At 39.6% G+C, this 24,897-nt stretch overlaps 1 protein-coding gene across 1 annotated transcript in view; it reads left to right on the top strand.

The window, feature by feature from the left end:
- Positions 1–24,897, top strand: part of LOC115378771 (CUB and sushi domain-containing protein 1-like) — a 659,837-nt gene that overhangs the window by 507,944 nt on the left and 126,996 nt on the right. The window contains exons 28-32 of the mRNA XM_030079264.1: positions 958–1,169; positions 5,093–5,284; positions 9,750–9,888; positions 19,771–19,958; positions 23,901–24,095. Coding sequence (XP_029935124.1) covers positions 958–1,169; positions 5,093–5,284; positions 9,750–9,888; positions 19,771–19,958; positions 23,901–24,095 — 926 coding nt within the window. The remainder of the gene's footprint in view (positions 1–957; positions 1,170–5,092; positions 5,285–9,749; positions 9,889–19,770; positions 19,959–23,900; positions 24,096–24,897) is intronic.

Genomic DNA, 24,897 nt, shown 5'->3' on the forward strand with positions numbered 1-24,897 from the left:
ATATCTGTACACTGATAGCTGAACTCTCACTTGTGTGGACGCCCAGTAACTGCAACAACAGCAAGAGGCAGGGTGGGACTTGGAGGAGACAAGAGAGGAGACACACACTCAACCTGCGCCACTTATGTCTTAAACTACACAGCCCGTAACACCCTGGCTGGCTTGTCAAACACTTAGAACTCTTGATTGCTGTCACTTGTTTTAAAGATGTGATGCAATCATAGAGTGCAGTAGTTAGAGTATGTGTTTTGTCCAAGTATCTGTACACTGTTTTGCAAAAAAAAAAAAAAAATGCTTTCAGGTTGTTGTCATCATCTCAATCATGCGTTTTAGTGATGTGCTTTAGTGTCAAAAAATGTCAGATATGTTCAAGATAAGTTCAAGCTGTCACTAATTTACCATAAATTATTAAAAAAAAAAAAAAAAAAAAAAAAAAAACAATGGGAAAATGAACGGTGATGCTGCACAACTTGATCTCCCCATGGGGGTAAAAAAGACAGAGCAGATAGGAGAAATAGCCGTAGCTAGAGTACTTCATGTGATGATGCCCTGCTCCATATAACAGCCTCCACTCTACATAAACTGTAGAGGCTGACACCCGCAAGACAGCCAGGTAATAATATATTTACTAATTATAGATAAATGTTTGCTGTCAAACCCACTGTTGTGCCGGAGAATACACCACATTAGTCATTATGTCACCATGGTGTTTCTCAACACATTTTGGCTACACCTGCTACCACTGAAGACTTTCATAAATTTGTGTGTGTGTGTGTGTGTGTGTGTGTGTGTGTGTATGTGTGTTTGCGCGCACACACACTTTTGTGCGTGATTTCTATTCTCAGCCACTGCTTCAGTGCGTTGGATGATGCACAAGATTCTGTGGCAAATGAATTAAAAAAAGAACAGCTGTTAATATGTGCATTGGATCTCTGTGTGTTTTCTGTCTCTTCTCAGCCTCCACTTCATTGTCTTTGACACCGAGGTTGGCCATGACATCCTGAGAGTCTGGGATGGTCCGTCTGGGCCATCGGAGGGAGGGATCCTGCTGAAGGAGTGGTCTGGTCCGGCCTTACCTGAGGACACCCACTCCACTTTCAACATACTCACTCTGCAGTTTGATTCTGATTACTTTATCAGCAAGCAAGGATTTTCTATACAGTTCTCTAGTAAGTAACTTTAACCATCGTACATTTAAAGCAGTACAGGGCAGTGGCAAACTCAGGGCAGGGGTAACAACACAACAGGTGGTCCCACCAGCGTGCAAAAAGCAATGATGCATCATGTATGATGAAATAGTCTTCATCAGCGATTAAGATTTACATTGTTATAGGCAATCCAGATTAAAAGTAAAGCGTTGAGAAAATATACAAGGAATAAATAACTTTTCAATTTTTTATTCACAAAAACAACAGGTACCTAGTAACATTTGTTTCACTCACTCACACACACACACACACACACACACACACACACACACACACACTTCATGGTGTTTTGTGTTGGATGATATGAAGGAGGTATATTGTTGTACCCTTAATGGACAGATGGATGGTTAGATTGACTGGCAGACAAAACCCAAAAAGTGTACCTATTAAAATCTGCGTTGAATTCACTGATTTTGGTAGTCCACTCTATTCTATCCCTCAGAGCCCTTTATGAACAAAAAACAGTTACTACATTAGCAGTTAAATTAGCCAATTACCAAACTCAATGCCCATCACACACATGCTGTTATAGCTTCTTAGTTAGTTATTATTACAGACTTCATTTATATTGGCCATAAGAGAATTAGTCTTAAATTAATGCAGCACTTAACAGCTTAAAAATGCTTATGCTGAGGACTCAAATAAGAAATTTAGTATTGCACCCTGGGACCCAGGCCCATTAATAAGTACTCTTGTCATGTATGAGCCCACCACTGACAGGCCCAGGGCTCATTTTACATCCCAACCCATAGTTTGGGAAAAACAGGAGGAAGGGGAATAAAACTTGATGAGCCTTGACTCATCCCAGGTTAGTTTGTTAATTAATAATAAAATCGCTTTTTTTTTTTTTTTTTTTTTTTTTTTAGATTATATTTTTGGCATTTGCTCTTCATTTGCTAGTGACAGCTGAGAGAGACAGGAAAGGCAGGGGGGAGAGAGGGGATGACATGCAGCGAAGGGCCCGGGCCCCTGCGGTAAGGACACAGCCTTGATACATGGAATGCGCTTTACCTTATGAGCCGCCTGGGTGCCCTAAAATCAGATTATTTTTGACAATCAGTAGGTTTAGAAAATGGATTTATATTATCAGCTGCAAGAATATATAATAAGTTTATAAGCAGAAGATTGGGTGAATTATAGCTGCAATTCAAACATAGGCTAAGTCAGAGTCAGGAGTCAGGAGTTTTCAGCATGGGAACTGGAAACCCTCTGGGCATGTTTTGGTATGGCCATCAGCTGATTAAAAGGATGTGAAAAAGTACCAATCTAATATTAAAAATATGCCACCATTTTTAATGGCTTTTGAACACAGTTTTCATCAGTGTAAATTTTTACATAATTGATAAGTCTATTCTGTACATTTCTCTCAGCAAGGAATATATTGAAATACCGAGAACAGGGATAATAAAAGGTTATTGATTCATTTCCCAGTTCACAATAGTGTGCTTACATGCTCTCGCCAGTTGGCAGATCATGACATCTTTTTACTTTTAGTGGTTGTGAGCTGGAAAGGTTAAGATCTATCTGAAGAGAAACTGAGCAACGGTTGCTTTCCTCACAGATCATCTTCCAGCAATGACTGCAAGTAGATACTCTGTGTAATTGTTTCATGGATATGTATTAAAAAAAAAAAAAAAAAAAAAAAAAAAAAAAGTACATTGTTGTTTGTTTTCCTTTAAATATAATAAGGTACTGTGCATTCCCACAAAACTGTATCCTTTGGGTGCAGGAGAGTCTTTTTTGACCCAATCAACGAGAATCAAAGTAAGAAAAGTTGGTCAGCAGAAATGCAGTCACAAGCATCTCACTTTTGGAATGGCTTTTCCACATCAGCACACACACACACACGCACACACACACACACACACACACACACACACACACACTACAGTACTTTGCAACGCTTTGCTTGTTTCTCACAATATAGCATTCACATTACATCCATTTTTTCATAGGCTACATATATTTTAATTACCAACACCTCCTCATACACCTCCACTTGCACTTTTTTTGTGCACACACACCCAGACACACACACACACACACACACACACAGTCGCATTACTGTGACAGTGTGACAGTTGATACCTTGAATTTATTTTTTATCAGAACCATATTTCCAATCATAAATATTTACATCCAGTGATCTCTCTCTCTCTCTCTCTCTCTCTCTCTCTCTCTCTCTGTCTCTCTCTCTCTACTCACACACACGCGCACACACATTTTGTTTTTTCCATTAGCCCCATATTTAGAACCATAAATATTTACACCCACTAACATGCTAATCAAACCACTGTTATTCCATTACTATGGTAATGACTCCTTATATTTACCCCCACACTGATTTACTAAAGCGATGGTAATATTTACCACTGCACTGATTTATTTAAAGGTAGGTCTTTGGATTTATTGAGTGAGTAATTTAAAGGGATGACACAAACACAACTCTCTTTCTATTTCTCTTACTTTTTGTCTGTCCTTGTCTGTCCTCTCTCTGTTCTCTGTTTCTGTCTGCCTCCCTGCCAGTCCTCTAATCTGATAGAATAAATGCTGAATAAATGCATGCTTGAAATAATATTATAATAAAAGTGTTGTTAAAATATTATGTTTGGCTATACACAGGTTATTGGAATATTTATTAAAAAGACAGTTTGCATATTCAGTGTGGCTTGTGATACACAGAAAATTATTCCAGTAAATTAACCTACTGGTGTAAGACTTGATAGACTATTCGAACAGTAATTTCAAAGGATATTGTATGCTGTGAAGTTGTTTTGGCCTTGGCTCCTTATCCAACACAATCATATTCCACTCATCTTCATGACAAATTGTTATAGTCGATGAAATTGCTTCAAACTGTGGCAGATGCTGTCCGGTCAGCTCATTGGGGGCAACGTAGCTGAAAGATATGAACAAACATGACTTAAATTTACTTTATTTTCGTAACTCTGTCAAAAGCAAACGCCAAGTCCTCATTAGTCACTCCATTTTCATCTACATCAAATGATGCATTGCTCACTTGTGTTCCAGTGCAAAAAAATGTTACAGTGTTTGTTCTGATTGAGGCATTAGAATTAGAAGTCAAAAATTGTAACTCAATTATGATATCTCAGACATCAGTGTGATTTTGAGAAAGCTTCAGGGGTGATGCATTTTGCTGCTGTATTCTGGTGTTTTAAAAAAGGTAATTTGACATCAAAAGGTCAAAATTTAAAACTTTTAGAGGCCTAATTGTGACATCACTGGTCCAATTTAGATAAAATGTGGAGTAATGATTCACTTTGGCACTGTGTTGTGGTATTTAAAATATATTGATTGGCCTGATGGAGGCGCTGTAATTAAAGGTCAAAATTTCAAAACCAAATGTGATATCTCAAACACCACTGGTGCTTTATGTGGTAAAACTGGGGGGTATTTTGGCAACGTGTTCTGGCATTTAAAAACATCACACTGATTGGCCTGATAAAGTCATAGTAATTAAAGGTCAAAATTTCAAACTTTGAAAGGCCTAATTCCTTAACCATAAGGGCAATCAACATTAAGTATGCTACACAAATCCCTCAGTCTTTACAAATTATATTGATAGGGCCAATGGGGATGCTGTAATTACAAGTTAAAAATTTAAACACTAATTTAATTTATAAGACATAACTGGTCCAATTTTGATTAAACTTGATAGATGGGATAATGCATCTTATTAGTTTCACCAAATGAGTGCCCATCATTCATGGTGTATTGCATGTGATTTGGTTTGAATGTTTAATTTTAGTAAACATGCTGTATACTCCTTTATTTGTACCTGTATTTGTTTGCTTTTGCTACCTCTGCTGGCATATATAATGACCACTTCCTCAAGGACACTTTCTCTGTGTCACATTGTCCAGCTACTACAGCAACAACCTGTAATGACCCAGGCATCCCAGTTAATGGTTCTCGATATGGGGACAGTAAGGAGCCTGGAGACAGTATGACGTTCCAGTGCGACCCAGGTTACCAGCTCCAAGGACAGGACACCATCACCTGTGTACGGATGGATAACAGATTCTACTGGCAGCCTGACCCTCCAACATGTATAGGTAGGTATACTGTTTGTACAATGCCTGTTTATCCAATGATTTTACATATGCTCTTGGATTTTTGAGTCAAAACTATGAGTTGTTCCTGAGGTTCAGACTTACTGAAGTCACTGCAGAGCAAGAAGTTTGGACTACAAATGAAAAATGTTACTGAATGTTATCATAAAATGTTCAGGCACTTTTGCAAATCATTCCCAAAGCGTCATAGTTAGTCTGTTTTTCCTTTGTCCCTCTGTCTATTCATCCCTCCATCCATCTAATTAGGAATGAATAGCACATTTTTGTCTCCTAACCTTCCTACTTCTGTGGGTGCCTGGGATATTTCTCTCTGTCTGTTTTCCATTTTTGTCTCTCCTTTTCTCTGTCTCTGTGTTTGTTTCTCACTTCTCCCTGCTGTCTAAATAAGGTAATAAGGAGTTAAGATTAAATGTATTGATCTCAAGGGGAATTGGGTCATTACAGCAGCAAAGAATATGACATAGCTATAAATACAACAAACAGCATATTGAGGACCAAAGAAACGTCATGCGAATATAGAGTTCCACTTGGCTCGAGAGAATTCTCTGTATATTGACTCTTGACAGATATATAAAGATGCTTGACGTTTACAGATTTACACATTTATCAAACACATGCAAACACATAGGCAGTTTTCACGATGGAAGTGACATGTACAGAAATGTATTCAGGCATGCTCAGGCATGTACAGATATACAGTTAAAGGAAAACAAAACAACATTAAGTGTCTTAGTCAGGTGTTTGGGCCACCACAAGCTGCCAGAACATCTTAAATGCACCATGGCATAGATTCTGCAAGTCGCTCGAACACTGCTGGAGGAATAGAGTGTCATTCTTCCAAAAGATATTAACTCATTTGGTGTTTTGATGATGTCGGTCTAAATTACTCATAGGTGGGTTGAGATCTGGTGATTGTGAAGGCCATAGTGTATGATTTACACAATTTTCATGCACATGAAACCATTCAGTGAGCCCTCCTGCCCTTTGAATAGGAGTACTGTCTTCCTGGAAAGGACCACTCCTATCAGGATAGAAATGTATCGTCGCAGGGTAATGATCAATAGCTTTGTATTGATTTTCAGTGAGCCCTCCATGAGCGTACCAGAGCCAGCGGACCCCCTCACTGTGGGGGTCAAGCATTCATGCCTGTAATAGAGCCAGCGGACCCCCTCACTGTGGGGGTCAAGCATTCATGTCTGTGACAGAGCCAGCGGGCGCACTCACTGGACACCAAACATGCACTTGCTCACTTGTCCAGAATATTTTGAAGAATGACTCCTCTCACCAAGTCACTGTTTCCACGTCTGTAGGCCAGTGCCTGTGGTTTTTGCCCCACTGAATTGTCAAATGTGCATTTGTCTTTGTAAAGAGGGCTTTATGCACTGTAGCCCTGCAATAATATCCCTCTCTATGTACAGTATCTGTCAGAAGAATGGTGCCTCATCCTCTCCCTATTGAGTGCACTCTTCTAATTCATTATTTTCCTGCACATGCTACACACATGTATTATGGAAGCTATTTGAGAAATCAGATCACCTATACCTATACTTGGGTGATAAGCCAAATTACTAGAGTGCATATAAACGTAGTGAGAAAAGCTCTCCATCAATCCCTGTACTTCTCCTCTTTGTCCTCATTGATGCATCCTGCAAAGCTGGTGATGGGGGCTGCTGGGCTGGGGTCCCTGTGCTAAATCTGTCGAAAAACAGGTTTAGCTTGTTTGCTATTTCCTGATCCTCTTCACCACTGGGCCACCTGCTGCTTATAGCCAGTGATCTTCCATATCCCCTCCAGACTTCATTCACACTGTTCTGCTGCAGTTTGTTTTCCACTATCTCCCTGCAGGTGCTCTTTCCTGCCTTTATTTTCCTCCTCAGCTGCCTCTGACACACTTGACTTCCTCAGTGTCCTTAGTCATGACATCCCTTTTTTTTTTTCTTTTTAGCAGATATTTTGAGTCAGAAAATGCCAGACTGTTTTCATAGAAATCAGCAGAGTCAGTAATAGCAATAAAAGATGTAGACTGTAACATGGTTAGAGAGCCGAATAATGTTCCAGACAGTACATAAGCTCATAACAAGCCTGTAGAGCCTCTAGCATGTCTTGCATGTGACATTTTGCATGAAGTTAGCCAGGGCAGAGAGGGAGGCAAGGTTGAAACTAGCAGAGATGTGTGAAGGTGTTGGACAGCTGTGCTGGGCTGCTGTGGGACCTGTTATGGCAGTATACAAACTGCTTGTCTCTAACCTCATTCCCAGGTTTTCTCCAGCACCACAGCAGAAAGCCTGCAAGAAAGTCTCCAATTGTTGTGGAAAATGAGAGGGTGTCAATATAATCCACCCACCATCCTCTCATTGGTCTCTCAATTTCTCTGTCTGACTTTCAACAGGAAAGGGCAACTTGTTACATTTCCTCAGTCATGTGATTGGCTGTTGCCTCTCAGAGATCCAAATTTCCCTAACCACTCATTTTTTTGTCTTATTTTCCTGGGAAACATGTTCTACAGAATGGGCAGAGGTAGAAAAGAAAACTCCAAAATTTTCTCTATCCAGTAAAACTGAAAGTCAAATTAAAAAGGGTAGCTTCATCAGGGCTAGTCAGCATAAACTGAAGGCAGTATGTAAACAGTGTGAGCAGTAGCAGCTTGTTGTCAAGTCCACTGCATGAAGTTCAGAACTGTGAAATCAGACATTTTCCTGACTGTGAGGTGCCATGAATAATACCATTTAGAGTTGACAAAAATGGTGGCAACTACCTTTGTCTTGTTTCTCCTTTTCTCTATCAGTCAGCACTATATGAAAGCCCCTCAGCATGGTCAGAGACCAGCACTATCCCTTGTGATTATGTCTCTGTGAAACACATTAAGCTACCCTCTAGATATTCCCTGTGACTCCTGACCAGAGTCACAGGGAAGAGAGCTCATCCATCTTGTTTGAGAGTAATGTCACATTTCGCATGACACATAAATGGAAGCCAGCATCTAAATCTGCAACCTATTGTTCTTGCCTAAGCTCCTGTATGCTTCCCTTTCCTGTACTCTCAACTGGGGTGGTGAATCCCCAGGTGCTCAGAGAAGAATTCAGAATAAAACAACATTATGCATGTTAGAAACTGCAAACTTATATCCTTTTATCTCCACAAGGGAGCACCAAGTGGTGGTCCAGTGTATTGTTGGAGTACCTCCTACCTTATAAATAGAGGCCTGGAGAAGGACCTGGCTCTTTTCTTTGTCTGATGAAGTGTTTGTAGGTGTTTGCCATTTGTCTTTTGACTAACCTTCAATGTACTTTCCTTTTAATTTATTGGCATCATGATGTATCTAAGAATTGACATGAAGGTAAATTGATAATTTGATTTAAATTGTTATGTGATTATTATGATGAAGTACATGTTTGACCAGTTATTATTTGAAATACTTATGGTACTGCAATGAGCAGATATTTAAGATGATTTAAAGATTGAATTTATTATTTGTTTGGGTGAAATATTATTATTTGTTTCATTTGTTTAGAGCCATGGCAACCATCATGGCAACCATCATGACAACATCAACATTTACAAACTGGACATCTGATTGCAACCCTTGTTTCCTGGTGGTTTGTGGCTCCAGTTAGAACCTTAAATCCAAAACAATGCACAGTGATCCAGTGATAAAGTCGAAAAGCAGAGAAAAGGGACAAGTAACACTGAAGAAAGGAATATGGAGTATTCAAAACACGCTGTTAGTTTACTATTTCAGAAAAAAGAAGAATGTGAGAACCGCTATGCAACACCGCGCCATCTTGATATTAAGTTAATCATTCTATTGTCTTTCAGGGCATGTTGTGATGAGGTGTAATCTATATGTGTATTTGGTGGTGTGTGTGTTTGTGCTGGGCTGCTAATGCCTTTGTTTACCCCTGTTTGATAACCTCTCCACCCTCACCAACAAACCCAATAACCCCCTCCCTGTTTCAAATTCTTCCTTCACATCACGGACTTGCGTGGATGCATCTATTTCTGTTGCCAATATCTCTCTCTGGTTCTCTGTCTAGCTAGCTGTGGGATAACAGGACCATTAGGGGTGATTCTTTCTGATAACTACCCCCTGCCGTGCCCTATGTAACTAAATCTCTCTGCCTCCGTGCCGCACTCTCTTCCTCTCGTCCTCTCTCCAGCTTCCTGTGGAGGTAATATCAGCGGTCCACTGGGGGTGATTCACTCTCTCTCTGCTAACTGACCCCTGCCCTCCTCCCATCACTAACTAACTCTTTCTCTCTCTCTCTCTCTCTGTACCTACCTGTGGGGGTGATGTGAGTGGTCAATCATGGCTGATTCTCTCTCCAAATTACACCCAGCCGTACCCTTTGTAGTCATTTCTCTCTTTCTGCTTCTCTCTCTCTCTCTCTCTCTCTCTCTCTCTCTCTCTCACTCTCTCACTTTTTTCTGTTTTTTTGTTTCTCTCCAGCAACTTGTGGGGGTAATGTCAGTGGCCCCTCTGGGGTAATTCTCTCTCCAAACTACCCCCAGCCCTACCCCCCGGGGAAAGAGTGTGATTGGAGAATCCGAGTCAACCCCGACTTTGTCATTGCCCTCATCTTCAAAAGGTAGGCCATCAACATCTATAACACGGGTTTATAGTTATACATACTCATGTGTAGAGATACACCTGTATAATAATAAACCTTTTTGGAGGTGTAAGCCATAAATAGAGTATAGCCCTTTGTATTAAAACATGGCTGCCTCTCAGATGGTTGTTTTCATGTTTAGATTTAATGGACTGAAATCTTCCACTTCGAAATGATAAAACCTGTCTGTGTGTGTGTGTGTGTGTGTGTGTGTGTGTGTGTGTGTGTACGTGTATAAAGAGTTTGTTTGTGTTTGTGTATACAGTTTGAGGTCAAATTACTATGCCGGTGTTAGTCATGGACACTATTATGATAAACAGTGGGTCTTTATATTGAAAAGCTCCTTTTACTTGTAAAAGTAAGCTCAGAAAAACACAATAATGCATTTAATACAGCGAATTCAATTATAAGTATGACTTTGTTATAGCACTTTTTGTGCTCAGGCACTATGTATGCTGCCTGAGCACTCATTTTCATAATGCTGCCAACTGATGTGCCTTGAAAGGTACCGGACATAACCTCATTAACTAACTACCTAATTAACTGACCGATTGACTGACTGACGGACTAGCTAATGAAGGCAAACAAATTAACAAACACGGATCTTATTTATTAAGTCTGTGAGCCTAGAATCACAAATTACAAATTTGTCGCAAAGGGCTTTACAGGAAATACAACATCTTCTGTCCACACCTCTGGAAATGTTTAATATTGTTTCAGTATTGTTTTAAAAGCAACATTTAAGAGAACGCTTACAGCCTTGGTCTGAAACCCACCACTGTCCCTCATGACTTAGCAGAATTGAACAAGAAAAATCTTCCTGCTGAAAAATACAAAATACATTTTCCTGAATAATTAACTCCGTTGATGCCTCCAGAACAGTCATCTATAACTTAAGCAAAAATTAATTGCAGCAAAATGTAGGTCCCGTTCACATTTGAGTTAAATGACTTTTGCTCCTCATTTTAATGTTTAATCCAGTCAAGTTTATACTCAGTATGATCCTTAACAAGAGTTGGTATTACTGAGTCCTGATTGAAACAAGAGGCAATAACAGAACTTGACTCTAACTGTTGTACAACTTGTCAAGTTTGATTTATAAAATGTAAATGAAGCTCATGCTGTATCTCTGAATGGTCAGCACATGGGGATTAGGCACAGTATTGACCATATCAGTTGAAAGCTAAGGGAGGAGGGCTGATGGAGAGCTACCAGGTTTTTAAACCTCTACAGTACAATGGCTGTTGTTTAGCCGATGCATACTCTTTGATTTAGACTGAATTGGGGCTGCACCAAATACACTAGGGCAGAGAAATAGTCTCATCAAAGGCATTAACGCAATTCATTCAAATCAGTGAGAAAATGTAAAAAATTCAAAAATTAAAGGACTGGATGGTCTCCCCTGAGCAATTTCTAAAATATTCTACTCTCCTCTGGCTTAAATTAAAAACTGTATGACCCTCAATGAGCCTCCTTCAAAAGGCACTTAATTTTCATTCCAGACAGAGAAAGGCTCACTCAGGCTGCATTCTGGCTCATACAGGGTTGAAAAAGCTCTGTACTATAGTCAGGAACTAGACCCAGCCAAAGGTGGCCTTACTTAACACCAAGTAAATGGTAAATGGGCTGCATTTATATGGCCAGAGATACTTAGGATTATGAAAGGAGATGGCACACTCGGCAACATCTTTGAAACGCCCCCAGGCAGTCTACTATAGACACAAATAAAATTACACAGTAAAACAATGAAATACAGTCATATTAGTCCATGGAACTAAATATGTTTTACAAAGGCATGCAGTCATGTTTTTACTTGTATTAATTCTGTGATGTCAAGCACTCTTGGCTGGGGTTCCTGTATTGTTTTCCATTGGACCTACTGTAAATATTACTGCAAATATATACTAAGTAGAAGAAGAAAGTGTGGTTGGGTGATCAATTGTTTTACGTTGATGTGCCACCGTTTTTTTTTTCTTTTTTTTTTTTTTTATAGTGTAGAATTTCCCATTGTAAACTGATGAAGTGTGGCATCTCCTTTTATAATCCTAAATATCTCTGATATAGCACTCTTCTGGTCTACCGACCACTTAAAGCGCTTTCCAGTGTTTGCCTCACATGCACACATTCACACACTGATGGCTGAGGCTGCTATGCAAGGTGCCGAGCTGCCCATCAGGAGTGGTTAGGGGATCAGTGTCTTGCTCAACAACACTTTGACATGCTCTCTGGAGGGATCGAACCAAGAACCCACTATTTACTAGATGTCTGCACTACCTCCTGAGCCACCTGTAGAAGGAAAAAAAGTCCACACCACAGCCAGTCCACAGCCACAGCAACATACATCAGCCCCTATTATCTTCAGCTACTGTACGCTTATGTAGCGGCTTATTATAGGATACAGAAATGCAATTCTGTTTCCAGCATGCTGCAGAATGCTCACACGCTCACACTCTGTGGAGACTATTAAGGGTTGAAGTGAATACATGTAGCATTGTTGAATGATATCCTGTGATCTTACACCTACAATAAAATAGAATTGGTGTAGTGACTGGAATATTCACTGAGACACATAATGCCATCTGACTGCTTTTCACAAGCTGCCTGGTTTGACAACAAAGGAATCCCCGGCATTACATAAAACTAGTCAGTGAATAGAAATAAACCTTTATTTGTATAGCATGAACGGCCTTAAAATTGTTTTAGTATTTGCTACAAAAAGCTTTAAGGAGACAGGCAACTGTATGTATTTAAAATCTTACCGTTTTATAATAATCTGTATTTATGCCTCAGTAAATAATACTCAAATGCATTATCAGTCATTATATATTTTGGCTGTTGTTTTGTGAAGTAATTTTCTTGGCACTGAACACAAGTATGACTGACATGACAAAAAGACTAACAATGTTGTAGTTCGTATGTTGAGCAAAGGTGTGATGCTGCATGCATGTTGTTGTCTGCATGAGCGTCATTGTCAATTCCAGCTCTGTCACTGCTGAAAAGGTCAGTTAATCTCCCGCATTTGGCATGGAAGCCTCCAGTGGTTATACGCTTTTTTGCTCACCATGGTTTAGGGTTCAACTTTTCTGCCCCACCTCTTCTTTATTTCTCCATTATTTCACCAGTTGTTATGTGGTTCTGTCACTGTGTCTGTCAGTGTGTGAGGGGACAAGGGGAGGGACTGCATCCACAGGGAGGAATGGACCAAAGGGCAGAGGAGACATCTTTGATGAGAGACAGACAAGTGGCTTGCCCTGTTATGACTTCTTTGTGTCACCACCCTTATTTGGAACACTGAACACTGAAGTCTTTTTTTTTTCTTTCACACAAATTCACAACATTTTTTTCATCAGAAATATATGAGCCCAATGAAATTTCCCCAGCTGGTCCACATGCCCAGTCCACTGTTGTCCTCAGTGGTTCATATTTTACAAGTCAGAGTTATTGGGTGTTTATTGGGTGAAGTCTTCACATGAAGAAAAGGAAATAAAGACAAGGAAGATTTTTGCCACATTGCCAAAGGAGAAAAAAAAAAATCACCTAATTTTGACTTTATGTTTTTCAGCTAGAGAGATCAGTCCCTTACATTATAATGGCTAGAGAGTTTTTATTTTAATTAACTTTTAGTTAAGAGATTCATAATATTTGTTTCATTTAGAATTTTGTTTTTACTAATAAGAGTGCTTGATAAACCCAGATGCCCTGAACCAATCAATGAGTGAATCAGACAGTCACGAGTGAGCGGGGCTCCAGACTAACTTTTTCACAGGTAGCGCTGGTGCCACCTAGCTTTTCATTTAGTAGCACCAAAAGGAATTAGGTAGCACCATATTTTTCTTTGTATAGCATGTTATTAATGCATGACCTTATCATGTTGTCAACATGATAAACAAAATAATAAAATAAAATAAAATGTGTTCTTCTGCCTGCAATGGACGGGCCACATGTCCTGCAGTACTCACACACCATGGTTTGTCCGTTGTAACGCAACCACGGGAACTGCGCTAGCCATTGTTGCTGAAAAGTATACTTTTTCTTTCTCTCCACACTGCCCCCCGTCTCTTTTGCCAACCTGTCACTGGCCTCCTCGTCTCCAGTGTCAGAAGAATCTGACATTGTCGCTTCTAGTGCTGGGTATCGATTCAAATTTCAAGAATCGATTCGATTCCGATTCACAAGATTCAGAATCGATTATCACGATTCGATCTGATTCGATTTGATCCGATATTGATTTGGTTAGTTTTATTAAAAAGCATTTTGAGCTGTTACTGAATTACATGCCTGTCTACTTATGCAACACATTAATACTTGTATTATATTGTGTCATTTGACAACAAATTAATATAGGTATTGATAATTACCGTAATAAAAGACGACCCTGATTTTAAGACGACCCCTCTTTTTCAAGACCCTTTTTTGGAAAAATACTTTTTATATGGACATTCTGCCAGGAGCGGACTTACCATTAGGCAAAACTAGGCAGTTGCCTAGGGCCCCAAGTTCCTGAGGACCCCATAAAACTCCTCATACACTTATGGTTAATACAGTTATTACTTATTTGCACGCATTAATTATGTTTTTGATTAAAATACTTTTGCTAAAATGCCAGCAGAATGCTTATCGTATCATGTGTGTCTCAGGGCCCCTGTTTTGTGTGTTGTCCTCTCATCTCAGAGGGCCGCATGCCTGCCTTTGCCTTGGGCCCCAAATTTCTTAAATCCGCCACTGCATTCTGCAACTCCAGCCCATGCTAGCTTTGAACTCAGTGCGGGGTATGTTGAGCTCTGTGGCAGCTTCAAGTGCTTTTTGCTGCATCACAGCCCTCGTAACGGGCAGTCCTTCATTATGTTTCTCATTCACAAAATCGCACACCCTCCTGTCAGTCTTGTTGAATCGACCAGTTTGTGGACCACGAAAATCTCTTCTCTGGCTCTGGGCATTTTTTAGCTCTTCTTTCTGAGACTGCCGCACTCAGGGCCAGGGTTAAGGGATGTTTATTTACCTTGACAGTTTCGGAGGTAACTTCAGAAAGCGTCCAACTGACAGCCGGAGCGGCATGTCAGCTGGCTGCTACATTCAACCGGGTGGCGGCGCACACCGGCCGGCCCACCTGATGCCGCCCGGTGCCTCGGTCAGCACTGCGCCCACCCGGTCAGGTCTGCCGGATCTGACAGCTGTGCGGCGCACACAGACTGCCATATATACCTTTCATTATAAATCAACTTTTGTTGATACGCGGTTGCAGCAGCACCATGGACAGCGACACAGACAACATGGTTGATTATTGATTGCGCAACGCGGCCATTTGCCGCTAATCGCGCCGCGCATTAATCGATTTTGCGGAGGCAGGAGGAAAGTTGCATGATTTACGTTGTATCCACGTTCGCCCGCTGCGTGCGTGACCGTGCATGTGCTCGTGCATGAACGCCCGTACCGTGCTGGAGCACACCCCTTCCAACCACGCCAGAGCGGGGGAAGTGTACTGTATTCAAGCACGGAACATATGCAAGTACAATACATGTGTATTTGCTTAGACCCCCAATATAAGACGAGGGCGTTTTTTCAGGGCATTTTCAATGGAAAAAATATCGTCTTATATTCAGATCAATACGGTAAAATGGCTGTAAGACTGGTAAAAATGGCTAGGACCACCTTTTTGTAGCCCAGAGATATGATGCTCAAAGAGATATGGTGCACACCAACAGCAAGATACGATTTAACGTTTTAACAATATGTTAAATTATTATTTGTTTTAAAAATGTAAATTACTTATCAAACAGACCTAACAATTCTAATTCTACTACTAATGAATGAGCAGTAGTACTATGCATGTGATAACATAGATAAGTAAAAAAAAATAAGCCAAAGTGATACCGCTTCTCTGAATAGACAAGCTAAGCCAGTGTGCTGCTGTTAGCCAGTGAAAATAGAGCGGAGTGGCAACTTTTCGCTTTGTTACACAATCTGTGTCAGGGCGCTGCTGTAGCCTGAAAAGTTTCTTTGCCTTTTGGACTCGTACGGTGCCGGTGCAGGTGTTGTAATGTTTTTTTTCAGACAGGCAGGCAGAGACAGGAGGCAAGAGAGAGGAGAGATAGGAGTCGCAGGAATGAGCTAGAAAGTAGCCTAATATTTTTATTATCAACCACAAGGATTACTGCACTAACATAGCCACGGGAGTGATGAGAGAAAAAAAAAAAGATTTTTTTTTTCACTCATCCTCCTGCAAGTAGCACCGGCGCAACCGAATTAAATTTTAACTCGCACCTTAAAAAAATTAGGTTGCATATGCGACCTAATAGGTCGCACGCTGGAGCCCTGTGAGTGAGTAAGTCAGCGAGTCATTCAGTCAATTGTTCAATCAAAAATAACGTACATTATGCAATTCCTGTGATCGCCATTGAATCTGGGACTGATTTTGTGGAACTGATAGCAGTGCTACAAAGTGTCAACTATAAAACACATCATCCCTGGGAGATCACCCTGAGCTCTGTCTGAATCACTTTTTGCCAGCGGAGTAGCCTCAAAATTAATCTCATAATGACAGTACTGACTGTTCACAGGCCTGGGAGAGTTTTCCAATTCCTCTTCCAATTCATGTCTGTGATTCTGCCAGGTTTAGTTGTTTTTCATTTACTCGAGTTAGAAGTTGTCATTGTTTTAGTTCTTCATACTCAACATCATTCAATGTTCAGATTGAGCTTCGTAAAATTGGTAGTTAATTAAAAGCCATTTCACGAGCAAGGACCACACCAACAGCAAGATACGATTTAACGATTTATTGCGAAGTGAATTGTGAACTTGATTGAAGGTTTTGTAGTTTGGCTGCGTGTGGGGAAGCTTCTTAAGGAATCCGCCGTAGCTCCTGGGCACGACAAACCCCCTCAGGACCCTACGAGAACAGGAGAGGAGAAGGAAGAGAAAACAGGGTGGGAGGGAGGGGCGCAGAATATGAGAGTGACAGAGGAGGAGTGGGTTAGGAGAATTTAAGCAATGCCAGAAGAGGCGTGGTTGTGGTGTGGTCCTGCTCCTGAAACTATTCTAGATAGCTTCAATTGAATTTTGACATAGTTAAAATTTAATCGAGTAGTCATGCAAATAATTTTTATCTTATAATAAATCTTTAACTTGGGCGAAACATTAAAAAGATAATCAGTAATGCGTAGCCTCTCTGGAAACATTTTCTGGCCAAATATAAAATAAATTAGGTCATCAATTAATAATAACAGCAAAAAATATTTCAACAACAGATCAACATATATTTTCCTTAAACTTCAATCTGTACTAAAAAAAAAAAAAAAGGTAACTTTAACCTGAAGTGGGTACATAAATCTAAAATACATAAATCTATGTCACAAAAAACGTTTATATTAACTAACAGACTATTTCAACAAAAGATGTATTCCTTAAAAAAGTAGTTCCAACTGAAATGAATAAATAAATCCAAAATAAATAGATATATGTCACATAATAGGTCATCAATTAACAAACTACTTCAACAAAACATGATATTGTCTTTTTGTCATCATCTCTTCACCTGCACTGGTGCCTGAGCAGTGATTGGTCAGATCTTGATTGTAGGGTGAATGTAATTTTATATGATTTTATGGCAAGGATAACAATCTGGTGTAATACCATTTGTTTCAACATGAGGTGCATTAGTCACCCTGTGCTGCATATAATTTGACATGCAGCATCATAAGTTGTCATTCTATGTGTTAAGATAAATAAAACATGTAGTAATTTTCTAAAATAAACTGCATTAACAGTATGTCATAATACATTATAATGTTTGCCATACAATTTGATTAAAGTTTTTAATGCACAGTTTACACTGTCATGCCACTTGTAATCACTTTTTATGTATGTAAAATGTTTTAAAGGAAAATAATATCAAAAGCTGTTACTAATGATGTGTGCAATCTGACATAACAATTTTCATTATTATGTAATTTGCCTGGGTTAGATGTACATATCCAGAAATCCTCACCAGAGATCTTCATTATGCAGACTGGTGCTATATTTAGCTCTTTGTGTTAAGAAAAGAGGGTAATGGTGGATGAATTAATGCCATTTATTTTTTTCAGAATAATTTATAATTCATTAAACTTCACTTGGCCCACTCAAGCTAGTGTGATTGCTATTAGCTAATTTGCATCAACTTGAGAAGTTGTCATTTTAAGAGACCTTTGTTTAATTAACAGCTGCTTTTCTCCTCCTGGGTCATGAGAGGTCATACTTCTGTTCCAGTTATGTACCATTAAATCTGCCGTATATCTTCTTTCTTGTGACATTTATGTAGCTTTAGCATGTCATGTTTCCGTACCTATAATGCATCACTCAGTATGGAGGGCACATGTGCAGCTTATTATAATGTTGCTCAGTCCAAAAGGGGTTGAACTGTAGTTACGCTCTTTATGCACCAAATGTAATGGATGATTTTATCATCACGTGGAAATAAACAAGAGCTTTCCTTTTATACCAAACTCTTAACTGCATGTTTTGTTCTGTTTTGTTTTTTGCTCTGTTCTTTCTTTCTGTCTTTTTTTTTTTTTTTTTTTTTTGAGGCGAGTTGGACAGTCTGCCCACCTTAGGGTGTTTCCATCCTTTTTTTAGACAGTGGAAAAATACAGAAGCAGACAAAGTAGAGGAGACATAAGAGATAGACTTCAGTCACCCCTGAGCTTGAAAGATGCCATATAAAATCAGCTTTACCAGGTTTTGCTGTCAATAAAAGTTCATTTTAAAGTTTTCTAGTTGGTATTTTGGTTGATTTGGTTGATTTGGTTGATGCGTGAAATTTCCCCACCGTGGGACTAATAAAGGAATATCTTATCTTATCTTATCTTATCTGATTTCCCTGGTAATACACACTCGGCCTAGTCATAAGCTAGTAATCATTACTGCAATTTCCACACACACACACACACACACACACACACACACACACACACACACACAAACACACACTATATGTGTACAGCTTTCCCTCTCGCTTTGTTATGACAGGAGTACACACACACACACATACATACACATAATTAAGGCCTTTAACTAGAAACCAAACACTGAGCAGGGTGGTTTAACAAACAGGTGGGTGACAGAGCTAATTCACACCCTCTAACTGCAAACACACAGATTGTGTACATGTGTGTGTCTGTGTGTGACTGTCAGAACACTAGCTATTTTTCCATTAAAATTTTGTGCACATTGTAAGCGTATTTACAAGTAATTTTACGAATTCCTGTGGAAAGCGGCTGTGGGCTGTTTCATGGGCACATGACAGAAGTCCCTGCCGTGTTATGACTTTTTTGAATAAGCTGTTTCTGTTCTGTTCTGTTACTTTATTGCATTTTCTCTTCATTAACAGGCCAGCAATGTGTTTTTTTCTTCTCAAAACGCCAGTGTTTCCAGTCAGGTTTTACCATGCAGAAATCCAAACTTTGCATAACAATGAATTATTAACTGTAAGACTTATGTTCAGGATTTACTTGGTGAGGCTGAGTGAGTCAAAGACAGTTAACTCCCTCAGACTAAGACAGAAGTTGAAGACAACAAAGTAGAGCAAGAACAACACAAAAGTGAACATAAGCAGCATTTTTATTTTATAATTCAGTGAGTACTGCACATCCAAAAACCATGCCAAACAAAATTTAACTCGTGAGATTAACAGATGATTAAAGGAGGGATTGCACAAACTAATTGGCAGTTGTGAAATAAAGCAGACATTGAAACTGAGCATACATCAAGTCGATTTCTTGATTAGGAAACCACAGCGCCATAATACACACACAAATATACACACAGTGCATCTTGCTAAATTCTTATTATTACCTAATTTGCTCTGTTTTTTGATATTTTTTCCAGTTTTAACATGGAGCCCAGTTACGACTTCCTGCATATCTACGAGGGTGAGGACTCCAATGGGCCGTTACTAGCAAGTCTCCAAGGCAACCAGGCCCCTGAGCGAATAGAGAGCAGTGGTAACACTCTCTTCTTGGCATTCAGATCTGACGCCTCACTGGGCATGTCTGGCTTCGCCATCGAATATAGAGGTAATTAAACCGCAGAACTCGGGATCAGCATGATTCCCCGTTAGGTTTTCCAGTAAGTGCACTCTGGAAGTGCTGGAATGCAGCCTTGATAATGACCAAAATGTTTTCATATCATCTGATCTGCAGAATCACATGCTCTGGATGATTTGTGCTCTGTGCGTAAACAACTATCTTACCTCTGCACATAGGGTCTGCATCTGATTTTGGTTGCTTTTTTAGTGTTTTGCTGTCTTTTATCCTTTTACCATTTGTAGCAGTAGCAACAGCAGTACTAGCAGTAGTAGTTGTAGTTTTTGTATTGTAGCAATAGTAGCAGTAGCAACAGCAGTAGCAGCCAGTAGAAGCCATAGTAATTGTAGGCTAGCTTTGTGCTGTAATAGCATTTGCAGTAGCAGTAGCAACAGAAGTAATAGCTAGTAGTAGCTAATAGTAGCAGTAATTGTAGTTTTTGTACTGTCGTAACAGTAGCAGTAGCAACATGTCAGTAGTAGCTAGTAGTAGCAGTAACAGTAGTAATTGTAGTTTTTGCACTGTAGTAGTAGCAATAGCAACAGCAGTAGCAGCTAGTAGTAGCAGTAGTGACTGTAGTTTTTGTACCACAATAATAGTAGCAGTAGCAACAGCAATAGTAGCTAATAGTAGCAGTAATTGTAATTTTTGTACTGTAATAACGGTAGCAGTAGCAACAGCAGTAGTAGCTAGTAGTAGCAGTAACAGTAGTAACTGTAGTTTTTGCACTGTAGTAGTAGCAATAGCAACGGCAGTAGCACCTAGTAGTAGCAGTAGTGATTGTAGTTTTTGCACTACAATAATAGTAGCAGTAGCAACAGCAGTAGCAGGGGAGACTGGGGTAAGTTGAGCCAAAGGGTAAGTTGAGCCACCCCCTGTTGCTAGGAAACGGTAAAAAACATTGATCATTTGACCAAATATTTAAGAGGAAGGCATCATTTCATGGAGTCTGTGAAGGTAAGAACCACATGGGTGAAGTGATTAGACATTTATTTCCAAAAAAACATTTTTTACTCTTGAAAGTGAATTCAGTCTATCATCAGTTTCATGAGAATTGTGTTAAGACCAAAACAGATCATTTTAAATTTGTTTTATACATCAGTTGTGGTATCTATGAGCTACAACATGAGGTCATAAACCTAGCATAAAAGTGCACCATTTTAGCTGTGGGGACTAAAAAAGTCAAAATGGTAGCTCTGGGGTAAGTTGAGCCATTTGGCCAGGGGTAAGTTGAGCCGCCCCAGGAACAGCTGCAGAAGAAGTGTAGAGGCAGAAATGTTGGAGAGTGGGCACAACTGGGGAGAGCTTGAGCAAAAAGCTACGAACAGAGTGAAATGGAGGATATTTGTCAGTGGCCTATGCACCCAAGAGGAGCAAAGGGCTTAAGTCAAGTAAGTCAAGTTGAGCCGGAGCCCCATACACTTAATAGGTGTATTTTGGCTGTAGCCTAAATGTCTTAAATATTAAAAAAATATTGATTGAATGAATGAATAAAGGAATAAATAAATAAGGGGGATATGGCTCAACTTACCCCGCTCCTATGCTCAACTTACCCCATACACGGGGTAAGTTGTGCCACGAGACCACTTTTTTTGGACATGCTATATTATGGAAACAGTTATGTTTACACTCATTCTGTTTGTTTGAAGAGATGCATAACATTCTGAAATATATGCAGATATATTAGTTAGTGACAAAACTATGATTGCCTTGATGTAGTGATCCTAAATATGAAAAATGGCTCATCTTACCCCAGTCTCCCCTAACTAGTAGTAGTAGCAGTAGTAGCAGCAGCTGTAGTTTTTGTACAGTAATAGTAGCAGTAGTAATCGTAGTTTTTGTACTGCAATAATAGTAGCAGTAGCAACAGCAGTAGTAACAAGTTGTAGCAGTAATAATTGTAGTTTTTGTTCTGTAATAGTAGCAGGGGTAGCAGTAGTAACTGTAGTTTTTGTACTATAATAGTAGCAAGAGTAGCAGTAATTGTAGTTTTTGTACTGTAATAGTAGCAGGAGTAGCAGTAGTAATTGTAATTTTTGTACTGTAGTAATAGTGGTCGCAGCAGCAACAGCAGTAGCAGCCAGTAGAAGCAGTAATAGTTGTAGTTTTAACAGCATTAGTACTTGTAGCAGTGTAGCAGTTATCATGGCAGTAGTAATAGCAGTGGTAGCAGTAGTAATAGTAGCAGCAGTAGCAAGTGATTATTACTATTGATTATCTGGGGGACATGCATCAACAGATCTATATGAGTTAAATATTTCAGTATCACTCAATTGTATGATTATCAAGCACAAAAGTTTAAATTATAGTGATACAAGAGGCTCCATGATTAATTGTACATCCCTACCAGAGGATATTTTCTTAGGGAGCTAATTCTTAGCTCCCTCTGAGCTTGTTTTTAACTGAAAGGACATGCTGGTCCATGTCAGCCCATGAGTTGTTTACCTCCACGGGCTGTGACTCATTCCAGTATTACAGGCGTTTGCTTGACTGTGGAGTTGATTTAAAAGCTATAGCCAATGAGGAATTCATCATTAGTTGTTGAGCTGACTAGAGACTAGATCTGCTCTGTCAAGTTTTATAAACTCTTCCTTTTCTCTGTTTCTCTCACTCCATTAATCTCTAATTAAAAAAAAGATTATCTCCCTCTCTGTTGTCTATCTTCTCGCCCTGTCTCACACATATACTTTCGTCTTTAATTCACTACCTTTCATCCTCCATCTCTGTAATTAAAATACAACATTAATCATCTCCCTGTTTTCACTTCTATCTTGCCCTCCACCTCTCTGTCTTTGTCTGTGTTTCCCTCTGTCAAGCCGAATATCTCAGTTTGATTGGATGGTCTCAGAAAAGCAAACAAGCTGGCACAAAGCCAAGTCACAATGATGTGCGACACTTTTTTACTGTAGCTGACTACTTGTCTCTGCTTTCCCTTCCTCTCCTCTATTCTGTCTTCTCTTTTCATTGACTCCGCTCCCCTTTTCCCTTCATCTTGACTCCTCTCTTTGCTACCTTTATCTCCTGCTACAGAGAAAAAAAAAATGTCACAGAAATTTATATGGGGGATTAAAAATTAATTCTAAACTTCTAAACATTTTCTCTAAAATAATGTGATACTTTTTTTAATACTCTTTTGTTCTCTCTGTCTGATTTGAAATCAATCTATGAACCAGTCTTTTGTTCTCTGGGTGGCTATGAAAATATGTGTGTCCTCAGTGGGATAAACCAGATTTAATTAAAAGCCAAAACGGGGGGGAAAAAAAAAAAAAAAAAAAAAAAAAAAAAAAATATATATATATATATATATATATATATATATATATATATATATATATATATGTATATATATATATATATATACAAAATTCTTTATTGTGATTAATGCTTTCCCAGTTGCTTTTTTAAATGCTTTCCCCGAGCAATCACTTTTTCACAACCACAGATTTTTGGAGGGTTTCGTGGACCAATGTAGATCAATTTACCGTTTTTCAAAGTTTCTTATCCACTGAGGAAATACAGCTATTATTTTCATCTCTACACTTTCTATTTCCATTCCTCATAGAAAAGCCCAGAGGAGCCTAGGGAAGCCCGTTTCAATATCACTATTCGCCTGATTATTTGTCTTGAAGTCCTAGCAGCCTGTATCATATTGGATACTGTAATTATCCGGGAACACTGTGGTTTAATCTTTCCATTACCTCTACTAAAGAACAGGAAAACATGTTTTGTCACTGGCACAAGAATCGGATATGACCAGTGTGATCTGCATTGACTTACGGTGTTGTTGTCTGTTTCTATTCCCCGTAGCAGTACTCAGGGTGGTATGGTTCACTCTTGCAGAATAACCGTCTACAACAGGATTCTGTGTGGTGCAGCTAAATTATTAAGGTCCTGACTATGTGGAGTAACCCAGACAATCTCCTTCTTTCACAGAAAAACCGAGAGAGGCCTGCTTCGACCCTGGTAACATTATGAATGCCAGTCGCACAGGCTATGACTATAAACTGGGCTCCCAGGTCACCTACCACTGTCACCATGGCTACACGATAGTGGGCGGGGATACCATCACCTGTGTCATGGGGCAGGATGGGAAGCCGGTGTGGGACAGGGCTCTGCCATCATGTAAAGGTATGACAGACTCATTTAGAACTACATTGCTACAGACACACATACACTGTACACATACAAACGCAGTCATGCCCACACACACAGTTGATGGTGCGAGGCTCCGTTCATATAAGGGCACACAAACATGAAAACCCCTGCTTCCAAGCATATATATTTGTTTTCTGTCTGATTCTAATGAATTTTCAAAGTTTTAAAGATTGTTAGTTATGTTTTGGATGGATGGTGATGAAACATTTGTGACATGCTATGGCTCACTAGTCACTTCATGCTCTCTGTCAGAGGCGACATTTTAAAGGACCATCCGGTCCTATTTTGACTGCTAGTCAACAGTCATGATTGTATCTGTCTGTCACAAATATTGGTTGCATAAGTGTGCACACAGTATGCTTTGGTAGCGAAGAAGTCAACCTAACTTAGCCCAATGCATTCTCAGTCGTGCTGAAAAAATGTGAAAACTGCGCCAGATATGTGTGTTTGCTAAGATTGCTGTTTTACTCTGGTTTAATTGCTTAGAATGTGCGTATTAATACCAAATGTCCTCTGCTTCAAATTTGAAGAGTTTGTTTGGATCCATTTGCTTTTAACTCCCCAAAGTGACCCAGCTGGAGTGAGCTGCTTTGTTTAGGTGTATCCTGGGCTCAGTAGCAGCTTGTTTCCTTGTTCTGTGGTGCAACTTTCAGCCAATTGTTGACCTCCGCTATACTTTGCTGCCCTCTGAACTGTCAGTCATAACCACTCACAACAAGCCTGATGAGCTGTTGAGTTGTTGAGAATTTGTCTTTGCCTTGAAAAACGTTCCTTT

This window comes from Myripristis murdjan, chromosome 3 (assembly GCF_902150065.1).
Source record: "Myripristis murdjan chromosome 3, fMyrMur1.1, whole genome shotgun sequence".
In the NCBI taxonomy this organism is placed as follows: domain Eukaryota; kingdom Metazoa; phylum Chordata; class Actinopteri; order Holocentriformes; family Holocentridae; genus Myripristis; species Myripristis murdjan.